A 25,757-nucleotide genomic window follows, 5' to 3' on the forward strand; every position below is an offset into this window, starting at 1 on the left:
CTTTGTTTGGTCAGCAGTAGACCTTTCCTAGGCCTACTGAAGGCTATGAAGAGTTGGTTAGATTTTTCTGAAATGTTTGGTTTTGTCAATATAAAATTTTAGACATCGCTTAAGGTCCAATGAGTGCAGAGATCTCTCAGCAGCGGTGCTGGGATTTGGAAAGAATGACCTGAGGACCACAGGCTCGTTTAAGTGGAAGTCCGACGGAACTTTAGGAATGAACCTAGGATTGGTCCTTAAAATGACTCTATCATCCCGAAACTGCAGGAAAGGGTCTTGAACAGAAAGAGCCTGCAGTTCACTGACCCTCCTTGCTGATGTAAGCGCCAGGAGGAGAGCCGTCTTCCACGAGACGTATTTCACATCTGCTCTGTGAATGGGTTCATAAGGGTGTTTCATCAGTTGATTAAGAACCACATTCAAGTGCCATGTTGGAGGTATCATCCTTGGTCAAGGAAAAGATCTATAGAGACCTTTAAGGAACTGTTTTATAAGTCTACTAGACCAGAGAGAGGGCCCCTTAGACGTTCTTTTAAATCTTGAGATCGCCGCCAAATGTACCCTGATGGAGGAGTGGGCAAGGCCCGACTGCGCCAGATGCAGAAAGTAGGGTAATATTTGTTCTGGAGTGGTGGCTGGACGTAGACCTTTGTCCGCACACCAGATGCAGAAGCGTTTCCACTTTAGGGAATACGTCTTATTAATGCTGTCCGCTCTTGCCCTGGCTAGGATGTCTTTACAATCCTGCGGGATGTTCATATTGCTTGATTCTCGGTACTCAGGAGCCAGGCCGACAACCTGAGATATTTCAGATCCGGATGTTGAATCTGCTTGTTGCTCATCGTGAGCAGAGATGGATGCTGAAACAGATGGATCGGCGGCTGCAGAGAGAAGCGAAGAAGGTCCGTGAACCAATGTTGCCTCGGCCAGAATGGGGCTATCAGAATTAAGGTGCATGGTTCCGCCTTCATCTTCCTGATGACTCTGGGAATCATTGGAAATGGCGGGAATGAGTACGCAAAGATGTTGCGCCATGCGATGGAAAATGCATTTCCGATTGACCTTGACTGGGGATGCCAACTTGCGAAGCTGTGGCATTTGGTGTTTTCTCTGGTCGCAAACAGGTCGATTTGCGGTGTTCCCTATCTCGAGAAGATTTGATCTGTGATTCTCATGTCTAGCTCCCATTCGTGCGTCGAGGACCTCTGTCTGCTTAGGGCGTCTGCGATGATATTGTCCTTGCCTGAGACGTACTCCACCCTCAACGAGACACCGTGGAGAATGAGCCAACTCCAGATCTTCTGCGATTCGCGAGATAGTGTTAGCGAACGCGTCCCTCCCTGTTTGTTCAGGTAGTGCATCGTCGTGGTGTTGTCGGTCCTGACGAGCACAAGGGAGTTCTTGATCCTTGGCAAGAAGGATTGCAAGGCTAGAAAGACTGCTCTTAGCTCCAGCAGGTTGATATGGAGCTGTGTATCCGGGTCCGACCATCTGCCACTGATCTGCAATTCCTGCAGGACTGCTCCCCAACCTTCCAGGGAGGCGTCCGTCGTACTGACATGAGGAGTTGCTGGAAGCAGGAACGGCAATCCCTGTGAGAGGTTCTTGAGCGATCTCCACCACTGCAATGCCTTGGAGATTTGCATCGTGATCTTTATGCGGTCTTCGAACGATCCCGTGCATTGCGTCCACTGCTTGGACAAAGCCTCTTGGAGTGGACGCATCCGGAGGCGAAAGTGTGGTACGAGCAGAATGCACGAGGACATCATTCCCAAGAGGGATTTGAAGGTACGGACTGGCAAAGTTTTCCTTGAAGCCACAGCTGAGGCCAGAGAGACGATTTTTCGTTTTCTCTCCTGAGATGGGAAAGCCTTCGCAGCTTTTGTATCCAGGGTCGCTCCGAGGAAAGTAATGACTCGAGAGGGATGTAAAGTGGATTTGTCTTGATTTAGTGTTAGACCCAAGTGCTTGAAGAGATTCAAACAGGCTTTGGAGGATTTCATTGCGCCTGTTAGGGATGGTGCCTTCACCAGCCAGTCGTCTAAATACGGGAAGACTTGATGGCCATGTTGTCTGAGGAATGCTGCCACCGGCGAGAGACACTTGGTGAATAACCGGGGCGCAGACTTGAGGCCAAAAGGGAGGACGCGGAACTGATAGTGCCGCCCCGCCACTGCGAATCATAGAAATTTCCTGTGAGTTTTGTGGACTGGGACGTGAAAGTATGCGTCCTGCAGATCTAAGGACGTCATGAAGTCTCCCTCCTCTAAGAGCCCCAAGATCTCCTGAATCGTGACCAATGCGGAACGATTGCTTTTTTAAGAATGCGTTGAATTCCCTGAGGTCTAGAATGGGCCTCCATTTCTTTTCCTTCTTTTGAACGAGGAAGATGCGGGAGTAAAACCCTCTCCCCTTGTGAGCTGGTGGTACTCGCTCTATAGCTCCTTTCTGTAACATATTGGCGACGATCGGGATACATTTTTGCTTGACCCACGCAAGGTTTTAATTGATTTTTCTTGGATAGACCATCTTTAAAATTTTCTACAGAAAACGAAGTGAATTGGAAGCCTTTTGCCACAGTATCCTCTATGACAGTATCGACTATTTTTTTTTAAAATCTCTTTATTGAGCAAATTAGCAATCCACTCTTACATGTATAAGAATCATGCAAATATACAATAAGCAACAATTGGAACATTATCCAGTAAACAAACTGTTGCGCAGAGGGATTTCGGACTTTATCCATGACACATTGCATTTTTATAACGTTGCTCTTAGTGAAACCATAAGTATAATAATGCGTTGGAAACAGAAAAAAATAAAAAGTATACAAAGAACAAATCATATCTGCAAGTTTGCGAGTACGAGGGAGCAGATCAATTAGTACAGCAAATGTTCCAAGTTTAGTATGGTGGTCAGACAAATGCAAACAACATAACATTCTGCATCAGGCCAGTTCGAGTGAGCACCAATTGAGGAGCAGCATCTTTCCACAGGAAAACAATCACAGTACAGGTCGTCCTATGAAACACCCATGCCATCCATCATTACAACAAACTATTTTTGCTGGTTGTGCAGTGCTAGCGTATCGGATACAAAAATAGGGGTGAATTCGGCCACATCGCCGTCACGGAAACCAAATCTAACCCACCCCCTCCGGTACAATGGAATTAATCGATTGAGACTGTGTTTTCTGAGTGATTTTCGCAATATACGTGCGATATGGCCCCCATATGTCCACCGGTCGGGAAGCAGATGGAGTCTGATCGGAGTATTGCACACTGTTGACATTGCAGTAGGCCAAGCTGCGGAGCCAAGCTTGAACGCTTGGAGCGCGCCTAGCGCACCAGAGCAGTGCTATCTCTCTTTTTGCCAATAGAAAGCCAATGGCCGCCAGTTTGCGGAAAGAACGTGGGAAATTGACGACATAGCCCAGTAACGCTATTTCAGGAGTGGGTAGCAACTCCAGGCCCAATATGTCGCCCAACACACGGTGCACCTGAAGCCAGTATTCATGCAAAAGCGGGCACGTCCAGGAAAGATGGGCGAAATCTGCCTGGGGGGGCTCTGCATTTAGGGCAACAATGTGGCCTTTTAGCGTCGATCCTATGAGCAAGTGCAGGAGTGTGATACATCCGTCTCAAAAACTTAAAGTGTATAAGCTTATGCCTGCTATTAATGGACACGTCTCTAGTGGCCGCACAGCACGCCGCCCATTGGTCGTCAGTAATCTGGGTACCCAGATCGCCCTCCCATGCGGCGCGCACCGCTGTGGCCAAGGAAGGAAGTGAGGCTAGACATAGTTTGTATAGTTTAGAGACAACATGCGATCCTGTCTGGCTCTGTATTATGAATGGGAGTACGGCAGCGTCCTCAGGGGGAAGTGGGAATGTGCGAAACTCAGCATGGAGCATGGATCTAAGTCTAGTCAGTGTGAAAGAATCCATAAAGGTTCGGTCAGCAAAGCGCTGATCCTCTGTCATGGAGAAAACATGGCCTTCCGGGAAGAGGTCCCCGACCGTATCCAGTTGGTATTTGGATAATGTGCGCTGTACCACCGATTCGCCTGTGATAGGGAGCCAGTGGGGATTAGGCAACGGAAGGGCAGGAGAGTATAATGTCTCAATTTGAAGTAGTCTGCGTAGCTTTTCCCAAGCCCAGCACGTATTGGATACTTTTTGTATATCTTGAGGGTCCCGGGGAAGCCCGCTGGGAAGGATGGATTTAAGGGGCACAGGTAGCGCCAGGTCAGCCTCAGGCCTCAAATAAAGAATTCTGGCGTCCGGGTGAAACCAGGAATATGCATAGGAGCATTGTGCAACTAAATAATAGAGAAAAAAGTCGGGCACGCCAAAGCCACCCCGCTCATAAGGAAGCGTCAAGGTACGCCAGGACACTCGCGGATTTCTACCGCCCCATACTAAACGCAACAACAAGGAACGAAGTTGCGAGAAAAAAAATCTTGGTGAGAGGAATCGGGATATTGTTAAATAAATACAAAAACCGAGGAAGCACGATTATTTTAATAATGGCAATCGGCCAGCCATGGACAAGGGGAGCCGAAGCCAGCGTTCCAAATGGTCCTCCAAGAAATCCAGGGCATGTCCGTAGTTTAAGCGAACAATGGACACTGTGTCAAGGTGGACATGGATTCCCAGATACCTCACGGAGTCCGTGTTCCACTCTAGAGGAAAAGCACACGGCCATTGTGAGGTGGAGGGGGTAAGCGGAAAAATAACAGATTTGTGCCAATTTATTCTGAGGCCCGAATATTCGCAAAATTGGGCTATTTCCAATAACAGAGGCTCCAGATTGGTCCGTGGCGTCCGGACATACAAAATCGTGTAGTCAGCGTATAGAGAGACGAGGAGAGGTCCAGTGCGAAACTGAAGCCCTCTGCGGAGGTACTTCTCTTGAAAATGGCGAACCAGAGGGTCCATCGCGAGGATGAACAGCAGAGGGGATAAGGGGCATCCTTGATGGGTGCCTCGCGAAAGTGTAAAGCTTTCATAGATGGTGCCATTTAAACGCAGCCGGGCAGTAGGCGCTGTATACAGTAACTCAACTATCGCCACAAACATCTCCGGCATGCCCATTCGCCGCATGACCGATAAAAAAAAGGGCCACTCCAGCGTGTCGAACGCCTTCTCCGCGTCCAAAAACACTGCTGCAGCTGGGGTAGAGGGGTCAATCCCGTGCAATACAGAGAACAACGTCCTCAGAATGAAGGAGGTGGACCTGTGCGGAACGAATCCGGATTGAGCCGGCGAAATGATGGATTCCATTAACAGTGATAGGCGGATCGCGAGAACTTTAGCCAAAATCTTGTAGTCCAAATTTAATAGGGACAGGGGCCTATAAGAGCCACACGAGGTGGCGTCACGTCCTGTTTTGGGAAGAAGAACAATTACCGCTTCCCGGAGCGTGGGTGGGAGAACGCCAGACTCCAGAGCCTCTGCGTAGACCTCGACTAGCCGTGGCACAAGTTCCTCCTTATATTCTTTATAAAAATCAGCAGAGAAACCGTCAAGGCCCGGCGTCGAGGAGCCCTTCAATGAATCAATGGCTTCAACTATGTAATCCGGAGTGATGGGCGTGGCAAGAAATTCCTGCATGTGTTTCTCGAGGTATACCATGGCAATCTCATTCAAATAAGGGCCAGGGTCGCGCTGTTCCTCTGAAAGCGTGGAAGTGGAGAGAGTTTTGTAGTATGACAAGAAAGTGCTACATATATCGAAAGTGGAGTGTTGTCGTGTGCCCTGAGTGTCTACAATGTCAGAAATGTAGGCCGCCTGGTGAGGCGGACGAAGCATTTGCGCAAGCAATTTGCCCGGCCTGTCACCTTCTCCATACTGACGCGCCGTATAGTGCTTGCCCATAAACCGTAGCTCCCTATCTGCAGTGTCTCGAAATTCCAATAGCAACTCCAGGCGTTTGGCTTCCTGGGATTCTGAGGGGGCTGTAAGAATTTCCTTCTCTATCTTAGAGATATCAGTTTCAATACGGGTTAAGGTGGAGCGAATCTCCCGTAAAGCTCCTACATGTTTAGCAATACAAACCCCGCGAATGGTGGCTTTGAATCCCTCCCATAATGTGGCCCAGGAATCCACAGAGCCGGTTTTAATGTCGAAATAATCGTCAATGGCGCTGCGGATCTCTTCTTTAAAAACCGGATCCAACAGGGCCCTACCAGGAAAACGCCACTGCCTTTCGTAGCCACCCTGCCTAGGGATTGATAAAGATAACACAATGGGGGAGTGGTCCGATAGTGTGCGTGGAAGGGTGGAAAGGCCATCCACCCAGCCAGAAACGCCTGGGGAGAGGACCCAATAGTCTATTCTAGTGCTAGTGTTGTGGAACCCGGAATGATGTGTATAATCGGGTGTGTTCGGGTGCAGCCGAGCTTCTATGTCTATTAGGGAGAAATGAGAACAAATATCTGCAAGCACTGAGCGGGCCCGGGACTTGCAGTCCGGGGAAGGAGAAGTACTGTCTCTATCTGGATTCATAAGCAAATTAAAGTCACCTCCCATCACTAACAGATCTATGTCGGAGTGAAGCAGCGTCAGTTGAAGGTCTTGGAAAAAGGAGGGGGAATCTATGTTGGGACCGTAGACCCCAACCATTGCGATCTTGTACCCCATCAACACTCCTGTAATCAGCACATATCTACCCTCTCCATCTGTGGTACTACCAGTTAATACAAAGGGAACACGCCTGTGGACAAGAATTGCAACGCCTCTGGCATATCTGCTAAAATCTGAAAAAACTCTGTGCGCACCCCATCCCCTAGCTACGGAGGTTGCATCCGCCTGTGCCAAGTGAGTTTCTTGCAGAAAAAGGACATCTACCTTGTGCCGTGCTGCATAGTTCAATACCTGTTTACGTTTTCGTGTAGTGTTCAAACCACGAACATTCCAAGACATCAATGTAAGTCTGGACGGGCCAGACTGCAGACCTACCCTGGCCATAGCACCACACCAAAAAAAGGTACAAACAGGCGTGCATCCGTCAATCCACTCTCATCAGCCTTGCAAATACTCACAAAAATAAATGACCATAAAAACAAAACACACCCCACCCACCACCCACCACCCACCACCCAGCCTCCCAGCATCCCCAGAGAGGCAATCCCTGAACAATTGCTGACTAAAAGTGCAAAATACAAAAGGCAATAACCATACAATGAAACAATGGCGCTTACAAAAAAAAAATAAAACCCCAAAGAAGGAAGACAAGGAGACATTCGCCATAGGGGGTAGCAACGCCACGCCATGCGGGTATCCCAACTAAAGCGACCCCAGAAGTGATGTCAATTTAACAAACGCTGGAAAGTCCACATCTAGTAGGCAATACTATGAGCAGGGCCCAGAGACCAAGCAATAAACAGCGGTCAGCCCTGACCGGTTTCAGCAAAAAGGTCAACACTGGACTGCGTGTCGTCACGGGGAGGAGAGCGTACCGCGGGTCCAGAAGCCTATGGTGAACCCTGTCGTCTATAGCTCTGACAAAAATCCTGTGCCTCCGTGGGAGAGTCAAAGATGCGGTATCTGCCGTTCACATCAACTTTTAATCTGGCCGGATACAGCATTCCGTATTTTAAACCTAGATTGCGAAGAGTTGCTTTGACGCCGTTATATTTGCGGCGCGCCTCCTGAACCATTAGCGTGAAATCTGGGAAGAAGGACAAAACGCTGCCCTGCCACCGCACTTCGCCGGATTCTCGTGCAGCGAGGCATCCCAGTCGCGGAAGTTCATGATTCTGGCAATATTGGGCCGTGGGGGTTGGCCAGGGCGAGGCTTAGGACCCAGTGTCCTGTGTGCTCGTTCGAAAACAAAGCCAGCAGTGAAGGTGTCCTTTCCGAACAGTTCAATGAGGAGATGTTCAACAAAAGTGTCAAAACGTCCCGTCGCTGTCGTCTCCGCCACACCAAGGATACGAATGTTGTTGCGCCGGTTACGCGCCTCCAAGTCCTCATTCTTTATGGCCACATCTTTGAGAATTTTTTTGACCCGTTCCAGCCTCTTAAACGCTTTGGTGGCGCCATCCTCCACATCCGATATTCTGGATTCCGCCACGTCCAGGCGTCGGTCATGGGCCTGCACTTTGGTGCCCATATCAGCAAGTTTCTGTTCGAGGCTGTCGAAGCGGGTATCAAGCGCCTTAAAACCTGCACGCATTTCACCCAGCATGGCGGCGACCATGGCAGTGGCGTCCCCCATGCCCGCAGAACCGGCAGCTTCGGTAGTTGAACCAGGTGGAGGGTCTGTCGCGGGGAGGGGAGTTTTGTCGAAACTCAGCTTTCTCTGGTTCGGGTCTCTCTTACGCATGGCCAAACCTGTGGAAATTGCACTGTCCCGGAGAAACAATGCGTGGCGTCAGACAGCGAGGGAGGATGTAGCTGATGCAGAGCAATGCTAGGTGCCAGGCAGATCTATGTCCAGACTGGCCTCAGTGTGTGGCGTAAATCCGGTCTACGTAACGCCAAGGTGGAGTAGACTGTGCCTAGTCTCCCGTCCAAGCGCCGACAGCGTCAGGCAGTCGTTACGGCCAGGACTTGGGCACGGAGGGCAGCAGCAGCCCGGTCAGCAAGCCCCATCCGATGGGCACTCCCCTGCGTCGTTGAAGGGCAGTGCCCGTTGTGGGAGTGGCACTCGTGTTGGGCAGTATAATGGGGGAGCGTCCCTCTCCCGGTGCCTAATTCAGATGAGGGGGGGGGGGAACAGTAGTCCCCTCGTGTGGGTCTAAGGCAGGGCCGCAACTGATCAGTAGTAAGCGCCCACCCGGCGTCCCCACCGCCACTGTCCTCCACCCCCGCCGCAACCGAATGAACAGTACGCCCGCAGCCCCAGATCCACCGCAAGCCCACAAATCGAGGCCCCGGCTCCAGACTGCGCCCAGGCCAAAGGCCCTCGACCACACCCAGGAGCCTGGCGCCCCACCCAAGAGCCCACGAAAGACGGGCAGCAAGCGCGAGAGCCCGCAGGCAGCGCGCGATAGGGCAGAAGGCCCGGCAGCAGAGTGCCGCGCAGCACTCACCCAACGATCCGGCGCAGAAAGAGAAGATGGCGCCGAGGTCCGGAAGGCCTCGATTCTCCTCTGCCGTCGACACCACTAAGGACGTCGCCTGGGCCTCCGGAGCCACCCGGGTGGTCGGGTGGCTTCCACATACGGATCTGCAACGATGTGGGGGTAAGGGGCAGCGGATCACATTCTATTCGCCGCCGCTGGGAGCCCGCATGGAGGAGCTTCACGGCGAGGCAGCCATTTCGATCGCCTCCGTGGCCACGACGCCGACAGTATCGACTATATCTCCAAAGAATTGAAATTGTCTGGGAGGTTCGTTGAGTTACGGTAGGATTGGATCAAGTGTGGTGATGGATGGTGTCATACTAAATATAGACTCGGAGTAAGTGAACATCGCCTCATTATGGAATGATTTCCCTGTATGAGTCAAGGGTTCACTTTACAGTGGATGATGAGCGGTTGTCGTATTTATTTGTTGGCGATCACATCAGTCATACTTAAAGCTGTTGTCGACAACAATTGTCTTTGAAGCGCAACCTTTTCTTTGAAAGGATACAAAGACAGTCTCGCTTACCTGGGTACTGGAGTCCATTGTACGCTCTACTGATATTGCTCAGACGTTCGGGAATCTGAGCTTGACTATGACGTACGGCGCTTGAGCAGCACTCTGAACTGCTCAAACGTGCCGTGAACCACCCGGCGGTGCGTAAGAAACGTGCCGCTATTTTGAATTTGTGGAAGTTCGTCAATTTCATTACTGTGACAATTTTGGTTGAGTATTTTGGTTGAAGAAGGAAAGAATGGGCACTTCTTTCTGCATTTTAGGAACAACTGCATTTTCGGAACAGCGATTTCAGTAAGACTTATTCTCTGCTTTCAAGGGTTTCATTTAAAAGAATTTGAACATTTCATGTGCACTAACTGGTACTTTCTGTCAACGAGGGAATATGTAGTTAACTTCCAACAGCAATTTAATTAATTCCTCTGGTTACAGGCACACCACGGAAATCGTATTTTCATTGGAACGTACAGTTTTTCACTCAATTTAACGACTGTACTCTAGTAAAACGCCTTCAAGAGGCAGAGAGTTTATTTACATTTTCAAGGTGTTTCTTTCAGGGTACAGTGTTAAGAGTTTTGGGTTTTCTTTCAACGGAACATGTCTTCAGCAAAAGACATCAATCAACCACCACCATTTTTGGACAAACCGGGTAAACCTGTTATGTTATGGACAGAGTTGTTTGGGTTGTTCCAAAACCATCTAGTAGCTATTGATGCCACAGAATGTTCTCCTCCACGTAAATTTGCTTTATTATTTGGCAGTTTGGGTTTAGCAGCGCAAAGTATTTTTAACAGTTTAACTCCAATCCCTCCTCCTTCTGGTCAATCAGGGGACAGACAATGAAATGTTTATTCTGAGGCTATTGCTAGATTAAAAAAACAATTTGACGAATCCCCTAATATTATGTTAGAAAGACAATTATTATAAGCGTAAACAGAAAGAGGATGAGAAAGTGGAGGAATATGTTGCAGCTGTAAGAGTTTTGGCGATTTCATGCGATTGTGGTCCACTTTTGGATAATTATATTAGAGACTAACTCGTATTTAATTGTGCTTCACCAAAAATTAAAGAACGGATACTTAGTTGTAAAAACCCTACACTGTCTGAGGTTATAGATTTAGCCTTAAGCATTGAGAGATCTGTAATTTCAACCAAGGCAATGATGGCAGAAGTTACTCCGAAGGTAAACTTGGTTGCTGATGAGTATAATAAAGAGGGCTTGTATGCTGTGGGTTCTAAAGATAAAGTGTCAAAGCCTTCTCAACAAAAAGGCCAAAACTTCAGTTATAAATATGGTTCGAAATTTCATATTGGCAATTTTAAAGGGTGTCTAGCTTTGAATAAGCTTTGTTCTTTGTGTAAAAATATAGGGCATTTCCAAAAAGTTTGCAGGTTTCAGAAAAAAACTATAAAGGTAAATCAACATAGAATTGGAAGATTGCTCTGAATCTATGGACAATTTGTTGTTAACGCTGGATACGGGTGAGGAACAGATAGAAGGTCCTTTATATTTATCGACCATCAAAGGAGTTCATTTGCAAATTATGGCTGATTTGGGTTCGTCTATCACCATTCTTTGTGATTCTACCTTCTATGAAAAATGGGGAAAAGGAACTGTCCTTTTGAAAACTGATGTCAACACTAAAGCATTTGGGGAGTAGGACATTGACATGCTGGGATTTTTCATGGGCAATTTACAGATGTTAGAGAGGTCCATTTGTACCAAAATAAATGTAGCAATCAAAGGGCAAAACATTGTGGGTTGGAAAGATCTTGCTAGAATGGGTTTATATTTGGTACCGGGTGATGATAATCCCATAAGAGCTAGAGAGTTGCCTAGTTGCTGTATTGAAGATGCAAAAATTGATCACATGGATCTTTTGAAGCAATTTAAAAATGTTTTTAGTGATAAAGTTGGTCTAGTAAAAGGTGTAGAACACAAGATTAAGCTGCAACCGGATGCACATAAAGTGCGAGCCGTACCATTGAGTGTGAAAGGTGAGTTAAAAAAATGCTGGATGACTTGTGTTTGCAAGGGATTATTCAACCTACGGAGTCTTCACAATGGGTGGCCCCCATTGTGGTTGTCGTAAAAAAAATAATGAAATTAGGTTGTGTGCAAATCTCAGGGGTCTGAATAAAAACATTAAGGTTGACTGTCATCCACTGCCCAAGATACACGAGTTGTTAGCGAATCTGGGTGGGGCAAAATGGTTTTCCTTGATCGACTTGGGAGCTTTTAAGTTTCTGAGACTCCCATTCGGGTTGGCATCGGCTGCCAGCGTCTTTCAAAGGCTTATGGATACACCATGTTCAAAGATCTGAAAGGAGTGCAGGTTTATTTGGATGATATCCTAATTTTTGAAAAGAGTCTAGACGAGCACAATATTTTATTGAGGAAAGTGCTTTCTTTACTAGGGGAACGTGGTATGACTGTAAGAGAGGACAAATGTAAGTTTGGGGTGAATGAGCTGGAATACCTAGGTCATACGATATCAGGTTCTGGCATTAGACTGAAATTTTCAGTTATCAGGGCTTTAAAAGATGCAAAAGCTCCCAGCGATAAGGATTCCTAGGCTCATTCTTAGGTCTGGCAGAGTATTATGCTAGATTTGTGATCAACTATTCCCAAATTGTTGAACCACTTCGCGTGTTACTTAAAAAAGGTAAAAAAATGTTATGGTCTGATGAGCTTGATGTAACTTTTGCTAAAGTGAAAGAGTTGATTGTTTCAGCTCAAGCACTCCATGCTTTTCGTGATGACTGCATGTCAAACATTTCAGTTGATGCAAGCATGAATGGGTTAGGAGCAATTTTGAGTCAGGAAGTTAATGGTAAGGAGCAAACCGTTGCTTTTGCTTCAAGGTCACTTAAACAATTCGAAAGGCACTACAGTACGGGAAGCGTTGGCCTGCGTTTGGGCAGCCCAGAAGTTTAAGATGTATATTTGGGGTTGCAAATTTATAATCTTGTTTGATCATAAACCTCTTTCTTTTATTTTCAGTAAAGTGCCTGGGAATAACAATTTGTCTCCGAGATTGACTAGATTGGTGTCTAAACTTCAAGAATACAATTCTGAGTTGAGACATCTCTGGAGGGAAACATTTTCGGGCAGATTGTTTATCTAGAATGGCAACGGAAAAAGATGATGCTGATGATTTAATTGAGGATGACGTTGAATGTGTGGCGTTGGTGGATACTATTGAGGAATGGAAATTATCTATTTCAGAGGATGATGGAAAGAAGCTGGTTCGAAAGATCCCATTTTGTCCAAAGCAATTGAGTTTTCGACAAAGAGGTGGGCAGAAGTTAGAAATCTATCAGGGGAATTGAGGAATTTTGCTCAAGTGTGGGAGGAGTTATCGGTAAAGGATAACACTTTGTTAAGAGGTGATACATTTGTTCCTCCGGCTGAACTTAGAAATGCTATAATAAGAATGGCCCATAAAGGTCATTTGGGAGCGACAAAGACTTGTATGAGAATTAAACTACATTACTGGAGGCCTAGTGTAGATGTGCAGGTTAAATCTGTAGTGGATAATTGCGAACAGTGCTTACTTCCAGACAAACACTGGAAAACTTCTAGTTCTCCTTTGCATCCAACAACATTTCCTAGTTCGGCTTGGGAAAAAGTTGGATTAGATTTTTCGGGTCCCTATAATGTTTTGTCTGAGTGGATGAGATATCAGGCAGTGGATTACTATTCTAAATGGTTGTATTATAGGTTTGTGGATTCTCCAAATTTGGAAAATACTATTTAATTTTTAAAAAGATTGTTTTTACTGGAAGGAGCTCCCCAAGTTCTAGTAACTGACAATGGAACTCACTTTGTGTCAGAGAAAATGCGCAAGTTTTTGACTTCACAGGATATTAAGCAACTTAAAGTAGCTCTTTACTCTCCTTCCTCCAATGGGTTGGTGGAACGCGGTAACAAAATTATGATGGGAGGGATACAGACATCTATTGCGTCTGGTCTGGACGTGGGAACATTTATTGAAGAAAAGGTTTGGAACTATAATACGTCCCCACATTGTACAACAGAAGTTACCCCTTTTGAGCTTTTGAGAGGTAGGAAGGTTCATTCTTCTTTGTTTCCCGCTTGGTTGGACAGGAAAACTACGGAGGTTCGGAAGGAGGTGTGCAACAAAAAGAAATTGGCAGAGGTGATTAAGGTGAAACAAGATCTAATGAAGAAAAATTTTGATGGGAAAAATGGTTTGAAAAATGTGGTAATTTCGGTCGGGGATTGGGTCATGATTAAAAAGCCTTTGAAAGTTTCTAAAGGTAATTTGATTTTTTCAAACCCAGTACAAAGGGTCAAAATGAGTAAAGGGGCCACTTTCTTAGGTGAGAAGGGCAGGTGGAATTTAAGACAACTGGTGAGAATGTCTGAAGATCAGGCCAAATTAGTTAACAGGGTTAAAAGCAATGTAAATGCGGAAAATTGTGAATGGACCCACTGGTTACAACCTAATATGAATGAAAATGACCTAAGTCAGAGAAATGAAAATTGTGGTTCTGTCAATAATTCTTCCAGTTCTTTTAGTCGTAGTGGCAGATTGAGAAAAGTACCTACAAGGTACAACACATTTGTTAAATATTAATTTGAATGGGGAGGTGATGTAGTGGTGATGTAATGGATCTTCTTTTAGAATGTTTTATGTGTAACGCATGCCTTGTAGAATGGCATTCATGTAATGCTTTGTAATGCTTTGAATTGGTCTGGAGTGTTTTTGTGCTCGAGGTTCGGTCAGAGGCTTCAGTTGCTAAACAGACTACGGGCTGTCAAGGCGCTCCTGACTGTGGGTGAAGTACTTCATTAAATAAATCAATTATTCTTCTACATGTAATGACTAGGGTTTAAATCACAAACTCTTTGGTGGAGACATAAGCAAAGTCAAAGGTAAAAATTTCAAGAAGGAAGAGAATGAAAAAGATGGAGGCAGGTTTTAGGGATCCTTGTTGCCGTATACCACAAGGTCGGGAGGATCCCTAATAGAAACAACACCGGAGCCACTTAGTGCCATGGGGAAGCTATTGCTGAGAAACTTTTTTCTGAATACATTCTGGCCCCAGGAAAGATGTTAAAAAATAAGGAGTCTGCAGAAAAAAGTATTTCCCCTGAAAAGGCATTACAATTTTTTTTTTTTACACAGTCCAACATATATTGATTTAAAATCAATGGAAAGAAGATGACCATTAGGACACTATTATACTCAAATTAGCACACCCACTCAAAATATCACATTCATCAGAGGCACTAGTCACCAATGGTACTCACATCCTTAAAATGACGCTGCAACACTGAAAGCTTCACATCGTGGGCTGCTGCACATGTGCCACCATGGTAGATATGCTCCTCCTCAGTGGTTGGCAGTTTCTTTGGTTCACTGCTTTTCCGACGGTGCCCCAAAACTACACAAAGATGCAGAAAATATGATAACGTTGTAAAAAAGTAAATTCATGATTTGGACTAGAAATACATTCATCAACATTTATGCGATATAAAAATATATTTCATGACCTCTGTTAGAAGCATAATCTTGTATAATATTTTAAGTGGTTACATTTTTTGTTTTTACAAAATGTGTACAAATATTTAATATTTTTGTTTCACAACAACATTTTATTGTCAACAGCATTAACAGCCCTGGTGTAATCCAGGGGTTTTGGCAGTACAATATCCATAGAAGCACTATTGATGTCAACATTTGCAATATCAAAATAAAACCAATTAGGATCTGAAAGTATCTGAACAAGCACCCAAACAAAAATAAGAAATGTGCCATGTATCTGATACCAAGTCTAAAACATGCAGTTCCAGCCACCCAATCGAAGGACTGTATAGTTATATCTCAATTTGTCTCTCATCATCCCGTTGTCACACCAATTCACTACTTGTTGATGCAGGAAGAATGGGCTCCAAATATAGTTCCCGATAGTCCGCTCACCTCTTCCAAATCTTGGGGTGTTTCTGGGGGCACCCTCTCACCTTGAATATTGTTATCTCTAGCCCCATGCAGAAATCAAGCCGCATCTTCCACACCACAACTAATGGCGGGGATGTATCTTTTCATGCCCAGATGATATCACATTTCGCCAATGTAAAGCCAAGGAGTAGTAAATGGCGCTTGTACCTGTTGCCCCCTATTTTTTCAGTGATATGTAGCATGGCCCGTCGTGGTGAATATGGAATATCCCATCCCAAAACTTCTAAAAGGCAAGTGACCACCCCCCCGCCAGAACTTCGAGAGTGCTGTGCATTGCCACACGGTATGTAAGAGAGTGCCGTCTGTAATTTTGCAGCACAGACAAAGTAGTAGACTAGTCCGGCCCTCCATAGCCTGTGTCTAGGGAAATAGACCGTATGGATGTATTTGAATTGTATGAGTCGTAGGCGTGCGCAATAGCAGCGCCATGCAGGGACTCCAGTGTGTGTGGCCCAGTCATCGTCATCTAGGGGACCTAGGTCTTTTTGCCAGGCGTCATGTGTTCTGTCCAGTGTGGTGGGGTCATTAGTCACAAGTGTTCGTTGTATCTTTGTCATTTTGTGGTCCTCTAATGCCCCCATGAAGACTTTATCCTCAATAGGATTAAATTTGGGTATGTCTTCTTGGTGTGCAAAGTAGGGGGTGCAATGCATGGCGCAATTGGAGGTATTTACAAAACTGTGAGCAGGGCATGTCAATCTTTTTGTAGCTCCTGGAAGGACTTTAAAGGCTGACCGTGTAGAACTACCCCCACTGTAGATATGTCAATGGCTACAAGCTCCCAACACCGGCCAACATTGATAGCTGAGGTAGAAGGCCATTTGCCAAAGGAGGGTCTTCTTTCTCAGTCTACCCCACCACCCCATTCTGCGCAGCGTTTGCCTCCTACTCACAAATATCGCCCTACTTGCTGACTGCAACATTTCGAGCGTCGGACCCAAATATAGGATTGTATGTAATGACAGTGTCCATTAACCAACCGTCAACCGCATAAGCTCGATCTAGTCTGTCCCCATACCCCCAGTCGTTAAGGATACAAAGGTGTGAAGCAGCATGGTATGCCTGGAAGTCCGGAGTCGCCATACCGCTGCAGTATGTAGACTAAAAACAGGTTCTTGGGGCAACCCGTGCTGAGCTCCCACCCCAGAGGAAGTAGCCAAGGAGTGCATTCATTTGTCAAAACCAGGTGGGTGGTATTGGATAAAGGTGATTTTGAAGTTAATAGAGGAGGCGAGGCAGGGAAACCATCTTGAATATAGCAGATCTGCTTAACAGGGAAAGTGGTAAGTGTGACCAATCGCGCATCTGCTCTTTCACCTGTACCCACAGTGGGGCTAGATTTTTATTCCAAGTTGTGGGCTGGGAGGTAACACATACACCTCAAGATATTTAAACCATCAGGGATCTCTGTCACCTCTCATGCCCATCCGCCGAGTTGGAATCCACCTCGCAGTGGCCATAAGGACTTACGAGCATTCATATTAAGACAAGCGGTCTTGCCAAAGATCTGCATAATCTTATGTAGCCTCCGGCCCGATCTATTAGGGTGTGTAAGAAAGAACAGTACATCATCCACATATAGCACTATGAGACCTCTTGTGACCACTCAAAGCCAAGAACATGGGCGTCCAACCTTACCCAAGCTGCAGACGGTTCCATAGCCAGTGCAAAAAGGTAGGGAGAGAGGCGGCATCTCTGACGGGTACCTCGCAAAATGGAAAAGGTATGCGAGGATAAATCTCTCATGCAAACAGCAGCGGTAATGTCGGTGTAGAGAAGGTGGCAAACACAAGGAGATGATGGACGGAGCGCTGAAACTTTTCAGACACTCACCCCCAGTCACATATCTGGGTTTAATCCATCATAATTCTTTAGCTCACTTCGCCACCTCAGTTCAGACTCCAATCAGTCTTGACCCTGTGCCTCATGCAGAGGGTCAAGTCCAGCCTGGTGTAGAGAAGGTGAAGATAGGTGAGGAGGCAGGGACGATGTTCAGTCGACTTAAGAGTGCGAAGAGGAATGTTCAGCTAAGCGACTCAATGTCTGCAAGGAGGAGCGCCACTGGTCCATCTAGATGATCTAATATGGCGGTGGCATTATGGGTACGGCGAACATTGTGTCGTGTAGTGCAACCTGGCAAAAAGCCAACTTGGTCGGGGTGAATAAGGTCCGTAATATGTGATACTATGCGGTTGGCGATGACTTTGGCAAGGAGTTTAGCCTCTACATTAAGAAGAGATATTGGGCTCTATGCAGTATGGAGTTCCAGGTGTCGACCCGCTCTAAGAAGACTGTTATTTCCGCATGTCGCCACCCTTTATCTACAGCGGCGTTAAGTCCAGCTAAATAGGGAGCTGTCAGTTGAGATTGGTACTTTTTGTGAAATTTGCAAGGGAAGCCATTCGGGCCTGGTGCTTTGCCTGACCGCATGTCAGAAAATGCACTCTGGTGCGCCTCGATTGTCAGTGGGGCGTCTAGTTCTTTTCTCACCGAGTCCGCAGAGGCAAATCATCAAAGAACTGGTGTATTGTAGCCGCCGGAAGGGTCTCCCTGGGAGTGTATAGGTCTGTGAAATAATTGGTGAAGCACGCCACAATTTTTACTGGATCGGTGAGAATCTCCCCGGTAGGACCGCGAATACCCGGGATGGCTAAGGGACAGAGTGTCTGCTGACAGAGGCGGCGGAGTAGGGCACTAGATTTGTCTCCCCACTGATATATCCTACTGCGGGTAGCTAACCATGCAATTTTAGCCTTATCTAACAGTTTGCTGGTATATAATTGTTGTGCATTAAGAAACTGTTGGTGGGTCACGCTCCAGTCTTCCCCCCTACTCCTGCACTCCAAGTCTGTGAGTTGGGCCTCTGTCTGTATCAGCTTCTCACAGCGCTGTTTACACTGTGCTGTGCAGAATGCAATAACCCCTGAGAGTTGGTTTCTTAGCCTACCACAGGGTTTCGGGGGACTCTACCATCCCTGCATTGTAAGAGAAGAAATCTGTGATGGCAGTATGTCTGTGGCCACGCCCACCGCTGGGGCGTCATCACACGGGGACGCGGTAAAAACAGCATTTAATCCCGGTGGACACACCAACTCGTGACCAGCTGTTCCGCGCCACCGATTGGGGCGCCTCGCGTTGGGGTAGGTCATTCACCCTGGCTGCTCGTGTTTGAGGTAAGCGGCGCCGCAATGTTTTCGTCCTTCTTACAGGGTTGACTGCACTAGCGTGTTTGGTTATACCATGCCTAGCACTGCATCGAGACCCTCTTCCTTGACTTGGAGGGTACGCCTATAGTCAGAGTGTGCCCTGCTGAATCGTCGGCGCCTTGGCTTTAGTTGTGTCAGCGGGTCACGCTCTGGGACCGGTGATCGGGCCGGTTTGGCTTGACCATTAGCACTGATTTCGGGTTGTTTTTGATCTGGCTGTCCTCCGTGGGAGAGTTATGATACGTGCTCCACTTGTGTGAGGTTGGTGCACGCTGGCCCCGCCGACCGGCCCGATTCCTGGTCCAGTGGTTGGTCACTGTTTGCACGCAGTCTTGGTGTGGACGATTGTATACCTTGCAGGGTTACTCAATGGCTGGGCCGACCCACAAGCGAGAGGACGGCACTACGATGAGCCGCTCCGGTCCTACCATTCATAGAGTCTTCTCCTATTAGTCCCGCCATGTTACTTCAATTATCCATGGCCTCACTTCCCTGGCATGTTTTATTCAGCACACCATCCGGGTGCCTGTATCGTTTCCTCTCTTGCAGGTACCTTACCTTTTCGAACAGCCCCACGGGAACAGACTGCGGGGCCCTGTAGTGTTACTGCTAGGGTAAGCACGAATCCAGCCATCTTTTGCTATGTGAATAATCTCTTTGTCCAATTATTAGAACTGCTCAATATTTGTTGACCCTGATTACACTGCACAATTGTCAGAAATGGATGTACTACTTTAAATACGTCCACTAGTGTGTAATTCTGGGATATCCTTTTTATAACGTTTCATATATGTGTGTTTTATGGCGCACTGAAGGGAACTTAGAACTGTGAGATAATGCCACTATCAATGCTAACTGGCTTACTTTCATTCATTGTTTCTAGGTCTCCCCCCTAGAGCAGGACCATTTGGCCTGCTCCCTGATTGACCCAGTGAGGTTGTATCTTTCTTCTTTCTTTTTTTGTTTATCTTATTCTCACTGTGTAGTACCTAATATCCGAGGTCCTGAAGAATTGCCAGACAGGCAAGAAACATGTCGACCTTTTTAGAGAGTTGAGTTAGCCCACTGTAGACTAAAGCAGTTCCTATCTCCCCTCCCACCATTTTAACCAAGGGAGTCAGCCACGTGAATAAAGTCCCTTGTGGACTGACTCACCTTCTTTTAAATCTCACCACTCCCTCACGACTACACCCCCACCAGACCCCTTACACGCACTCAAACCATTGGCTGGAACAAAAGATCTCCAACAAAGAGCGCCTACGGCGCCCGTCAGACATTGCAGCGCCAGTCTGACGAGGAGCAGGAGACCAATGATGAAGCATGACACCTAGTTTTCTGGGTGTGTGAGGTCTTCTAGTTCCAACAAGGGAACACCTTGTTCCTTGCTTTCGTTCCACTCCATACCATTACACATATTTTCCCTGGGGAACTTTGTATTCTTTTGCCTTATAGTATGCATGTGTAGTCTGTATTGCTCGTCTTGCAGGTGCCATGGGGAGAGCCGCCATCGGAATGTCTGGGTCTAGTCGCAGCCACAGCAACACGGGGGAGTGGTCAGGGAGGCCCCTAGGAAGAATTTCTGCTGTCTCAATTCTGGGGAGGTGGGTTGCAGGTATCAAAATGTAGTCAAGGCGAGAAAATGACTCATGGACACTGGAGAAATATGTGTATTCTTGATCTGTTGGGTGGAGTCTCCTCCAGGTGACTACCTATCCCAACGCCTGAATCAGTGACTGTAACCTTGACTGAGGATTCCCACCGGCTGCCCTGTGCTGCGCCACCTATAAGTTTGTGGGCATAGTACATCATTCCAGACTCCACCAACGGTCTTCAGGCCGAGGGGACTTCATGTCCTCTAACTGAGTACATAAGATGTCCTCAGTCATCTTATGTAGATTTGTAGGGGGGCCACACCTAGGCGCGTATCCATCTGTATACTGGTACTTTGAGGCTGCGATGGCAATGATGAATCTAGCTGGACCAGATCAATGGGGCGGCGGGAGATGGCATTTGGGGGCACTACACTCACAACCCACAAAGAGGCCTAGCTCAGCTGCCATCAGAGGCAGGCATCCCCCGCCGCTCCCCGCGGGTATCGCCATTCATCCCTGCTCCACAAGGGTCGATCCGGGATGTGGAGGATTACGAGCCCCAGTCTGTGTCCGTCCGGGGAGACCCGACCTCCAGCTTTCATGTGGGTGGGCAATGCGTGGACGGGGCGCCTAGGGCGTGTCTTCGTTCGGGCCGCAATCTCGGAGGCGAGCAATCTCTGCTGTCATCAGATGTTGATCCGCCACCCTGTTCCACCGAGAGGAGACTGTGTTGTGCAGAAGAGACCACGTTTATTAAAGCTGCACAGGGCTGTGCAGCACGCACCACAACCCAGCCGCTACGGCCCGAGCAGTCAGTACCAATCTCTAGGTATTTCCGATCTCTGTTCCCAAATCTGTAGAATTGAGCCAATGTATTCCGGAGGGGATCAAGTATCCCCAAGTCCGAGGCTGAGGGGCTGCCTTGCTCGGCTGAAAGCACCCAAAGCTCCACCTGGTCCCAACGAGAGGGGAGCGAAGGGGAAAAGTGGGAGAGAAAATACTCACCAGCATCCTTGTCGCCCCGTTCCAGTCACGTTGATCAGCCCACGGATCCCACCTGCCAGCGACCTAGCATCAGGCGAGCCCCCAGCAGGAGAGTTGCGGTCAGGGCTCGGCCAGTCACAGTGACACTGGCCCAGAGATGATTGTTATGTTATGTTATGTTATATTATATTTATTTTTATATAGCGCGCGGCTACTCAAAAAGAGTGTCCCGGCGCTTTAATAATGAGACCTACAGCGAAATAACACAACACAGTAATAAAAACAAAATAGACAACACAGCAATAAAGAAGGAGAGAGAAAGCCTAAAGGGTAAACAACCAGGTCTTTAGACCTTTTCTAAATGCAAGTAAGCTAGTGGCTCCACGGAGTGTCAGCGGCAGGGTATTCCACAGCTGTGGCGCCAGCAGTCCAAAGGAGCGTCCTCCAATACGGGCTCTTTTTACACGCGGGACCGTCGCCAAGAGCAGAGATTCTGATCTGAGAGAACGGGCCGGCTGGTAAAAGGCAAGTCTCCTTTGGAGATACTTAGCGCCCACGGCATGGAGGGCTTTATAGGCCAAAGTTAATGCCTTAAAGGCGATCCGCTTGCGGATAGGCAGCCAATGTAAGGTCTGCAAAAGACCTACAGCACTGGCTCGCCTATTTAGGCCATAAATGGCTCTCGCGGCAGCATTCTGCACGACCTGGAGCCGCTGCAGCAAATACTCTGGCAGGCCCAGGTATAGGACATTAGCATAGTCCAACCTAGACCCGATCAGAGCCTGCACGGTCAGCTTCCTATGTTCTTCAGACAAAAGGGGTAAAAACTTCCTCAGCATCTTGAGGAGGCCGAAACAAGTGCCCGTCACCCCTAGGATCTGGGATCTCAACGTCAGACCTTTGTCCATCTTGACCCCTAAGTTCTTAGCTACTAAAGATGGACAGGATGGTGGAAACATGTTAATGGGCCACCAGGCTTGCCAGTCAGGATCCGACGCACACCCGAAGAAGAGTACCTCAGACTTCTCGGAATTGCACTTGAGGCCGCTCCGATGAAACCATCTGAAAACCGCCTCAAGGCAGTCCCGGATACTCTCTCCACTGAAATCTCCTCCCTTCTTGCAAGAGAAGAGGAGCTGTGTGTCGTCGGCATAGGATACGATCCGGGCCCCAAACGACTCCGCCAATGCCGCCAGAGGGGTCATAAAGATGTTAAAGAGGGTCGGGCTCGATATAGAGCCCTGCGGGACCCCGACTCCCAGTGGCGGCATCACGGCCGAGTCCGGGGAGGCCCAGACCGTCTGTCGGCGGTCAGCTAGGAAAGATGAAAACCAGCTGAGCACCGTCCCCCTAAGGCCAATCTCATGGAGCCTAGCGAGAAGGCCCTCATGGGGAACGGTGTCAAAGGCCGCCGACAGGTCCAACATGACCAGCATGGCCTTGCCCCCAGAGTCCAGCACCCCTTTAATGTCTTCCGACACCTCCAGGAGCGCTGTCTCTGTACTGAGATTTGGACGGAAGCCGGATTGAGTAGCGTGCAGAATCTCATGTGTTTCCAAGAAATTGGAGAGCACCGTATGTATGTGCTTCTCCAAAATTTTCATAAGCGCAGGCAAAAGAGAAATTGGTCTATAATTGACCGGTGCCTCAGGATCAAGACCAGGCTTCTTCAGCAAAGGGATGACCATTGCCTGCTTCCATGCTTGCGGAACCAAACCCTGGCTCAGCGAAAGGTTCAAGAGTGGATTAGCGGGGGGAGGAGCTTGGCGGGCATCCGTGATGGCCGCGTGAGCACAGCCCTCTCCGGACCCCCGCCACTCCCGGCATGATATCCTGAACATATCCTGATTCTTCACGAGGATTTATGTAGAGGACGCTGGGCTGATCTTCCTGTGATTTTTGGAATTTGATTTGGACCCGGGGCGCCGAAGATATGGCGATTTGAACTTTCGGGGTCCGCCCTTGGGGTGCGCCCGGGACTGGGTGAGGCTCTCTGGCCGTCTCGGAGTTGAACAACAACGGCAGGGGGATTGGACTTGTGGGTCCCCCTCTTAAGTTTCGGTTTCGATTCTGCCTCAGACTGAGATATCTGGCAGGGGAGTCTGGCCTGGGCCGGGTCCGGCACACGGTACGGCTGTCGGGCCTTTGGCTGGCTTATTCTCCTTTCAAGCTGATCCTCTCCTAGTGGTACCCTTGCAGCGGCCTTTTGGTCCCGACGCCCTACTTTCCTGTGGCCATTTCCATCGGGTCGAGTGAGTCTCCTGGTGGCGCGGTTTCCGACATGGCGGGCAGAGGGGACCGGGAGACACGAAAGACCAAGACGCCCCTGCGTGGGGGCCCGGTCCAGTCTAACGTTATGGACCGTTACACCCATGCGAAGGGGTCTCCCGGAGCCGCCCTGCCTGGCCCAAGTGCGGTTGATCACATCGTAGACGCATCAACGGAACCGACCTTGCAGGACATCATGGGCGCCATTTCTGGCATAAAGGAAACGATAGGTCAACAATATGAAGCTTTGGCCCACAAAATCGACACCGTGGCCATTGATGTGAACTTGATTCGGGCCGAACTATCTAAAACCAATGAGAAGGTGAAGTCATTGGATCTCAAGTCATCCAGCCTCACGGCAGACGTCTCGGAGATACAGACAGAGATTGGCAATGTCCGTAGGGTGAACGATTTCATGACCCGGCGCCTGGAGGACTTTGAGAACAGGGCACGTCGCTGTAATGTGCGTGTGGTTGGCGTTCCGGAGAATCCAGAACCGCACTCTGTTGATCTCCTGGTTGAGGACCTGATCCAGAACTACCTCTCTCCGTCTGGGCTGAGTAAGTTCTTCGCAGTGGAGCGTGCCCATCGTGTTCCGGGAGGCCAGGGTAAGCCTGGCGCCCCGCCGAGGCCTATTGTTGCGAAACTCTTCCACTATAGGGATCGGGACGCTATCCTGCAGGCATCACGTGTGAAGGGCCCGGTGGCCTTTGAGAATGCCACGGTGAACTTTTATCCGGACTTTTCTCAACTGGTGCAGAAACAGCGTATGGGCTTCCGTGGAGTCAAGAAGCGTCTCCGGGACATGGGATTGCGCTACGCTATGCTTTTTCCGACCAGGCTGCGAGTTGAGTACAATGAACGAACCTTTTTCTTTGATCGGCCTGATTCTGTGAATGACTGGCTGGACTCCCTGCCGGACCGACCTCCTGCGGCTGAGTCCGCCGCCCACCCGGGTGGTGCTGAGGGTGGTGTAGAGAGCTGAACTGTTTGCTTATGCCCGGGTCCTCGTGTAAAGTAACTTCTTCTGGGATTCTATGCCTAAGTGCCTCTGCTGTCTGAGTGATCTCTTTGTTATTTTTCTTGTTGGGGTGGCGGGTGTGTCAGAGCCTTTCCTCCTCCGGGGTCTTTTTGTAGAATGGGGGTTCTTGGGCGACAGGCACACTGCATGTTGTGGTGGCTTTTTAGCTTCTTGCAGGGGTCTGTGGTAAATAAATAAATAATACCGGATCTATTTTTGAATGAATGAATGAATAACAGATAGCTCAATAAATAAGAGTCAAGATTCGAGGTAGTAGGAGTTTTGCAGGTTTTAATACAGCATAAGGACAGGAACAGGACAACCTGCATAGGAATAGGATGACAGGGCCCAGCAGCTGCTGGGGCTGGGATGAGCGCGCTAACTTTTAATAACAATACACGAGCATATATACATAGCGCAAACACATAGCATTACATTGCAGTAGGCGTAGCAGTGGGTGGAGCAGAAGGCGTGACGCGTAGCAGTCGCGAAAGATAAGGGATAAAGAAGGCGTAACTCAGACATGTGATGCGAACGTAGCAGAATATGTCATGAATGGGGCGGAAACCATGGAGGGGGCTACCTAAGGAGCCGGGACCTCTAACCTGATGGTGCGCGCAAACTGGCAATGACGTATCACTAGGAGAAGCTGGGGGCTATGAACTCTGTGCTAGGAGCAGAGACTGAAGTCTGGAGGGTCGGAGCGACATGTACCTAAACCCTATCTAGTATCTGATGTTTAGGGAACATGTTGATATAAACTAGAAGTCATGAGGGAAAAAGCTAATTGACTCTAAGACTAGAGCATGCATTTATTCTACATGTAGTGCGTGATGAAGAATATTAAATGACCATTAAATACAGTATTTCTCTTAATATGGAGCCGCATAGGCTAGACAATGACGGAAACTATTGATGCAGTTCAGTAGCTTAGGAATGCAGAGAAGGAGGACTAAACTGATAGCTGGAATCATAACATAGTCTTGGCAGACTCAGAGGCAGAGCCAAGCTGCACCGGGCACTGCGAGGCAGGAAGTAAGTGAAAGGTCGAGGATACAGGTGGGGGCTGAATCGCTCCTCAGCGAGGCTCAGGAGACAGGAGCTAA

At 48.1% G+C, this 25,757-nt stretch overlaps 1 protein-coding gene across 5 annotated transcripts in view; it reads right to left on the reverse strand.

Annotated features, from left to right (window-relative positions):
• Positions 1-25,757, reverse strand: part of UBR3 (ubiquitin protein ligase E3 component n-recognin 3) — a 1,992,321-nt gene that overhangs the window by 680,955 nt on the left and 1,285,609 nt on the right. For all 5 annotated transcript variants that reach the window (XM_078681592.1, XM_078681591.1, XM_078681590.1 and 2 more), the window contains one exon: positions 14,872-15,005. In XM_078681592.1, the coding sequence (XP_078537718.1) occupies positions 14,872-15,005 (134 nt within the window). The remainder of the gene's footprint in view (positions 1-14,871; positions 15,006-25,757) is intronic.

Source organism: Lissotriton helveticus, chromosome 3_1 (assembly GCF_964261635.1).
Source record: "Lissotriton helveticus chromosome 3_1, aLisHel1.1, whole genome shotgun sequence".
Taxonomy (NCBI): Eukaryota; Metazoa; Chordata; class Amphibia; order Caudata; family Salamandridae; genus Lissotriton; species Lissotriton helveticus.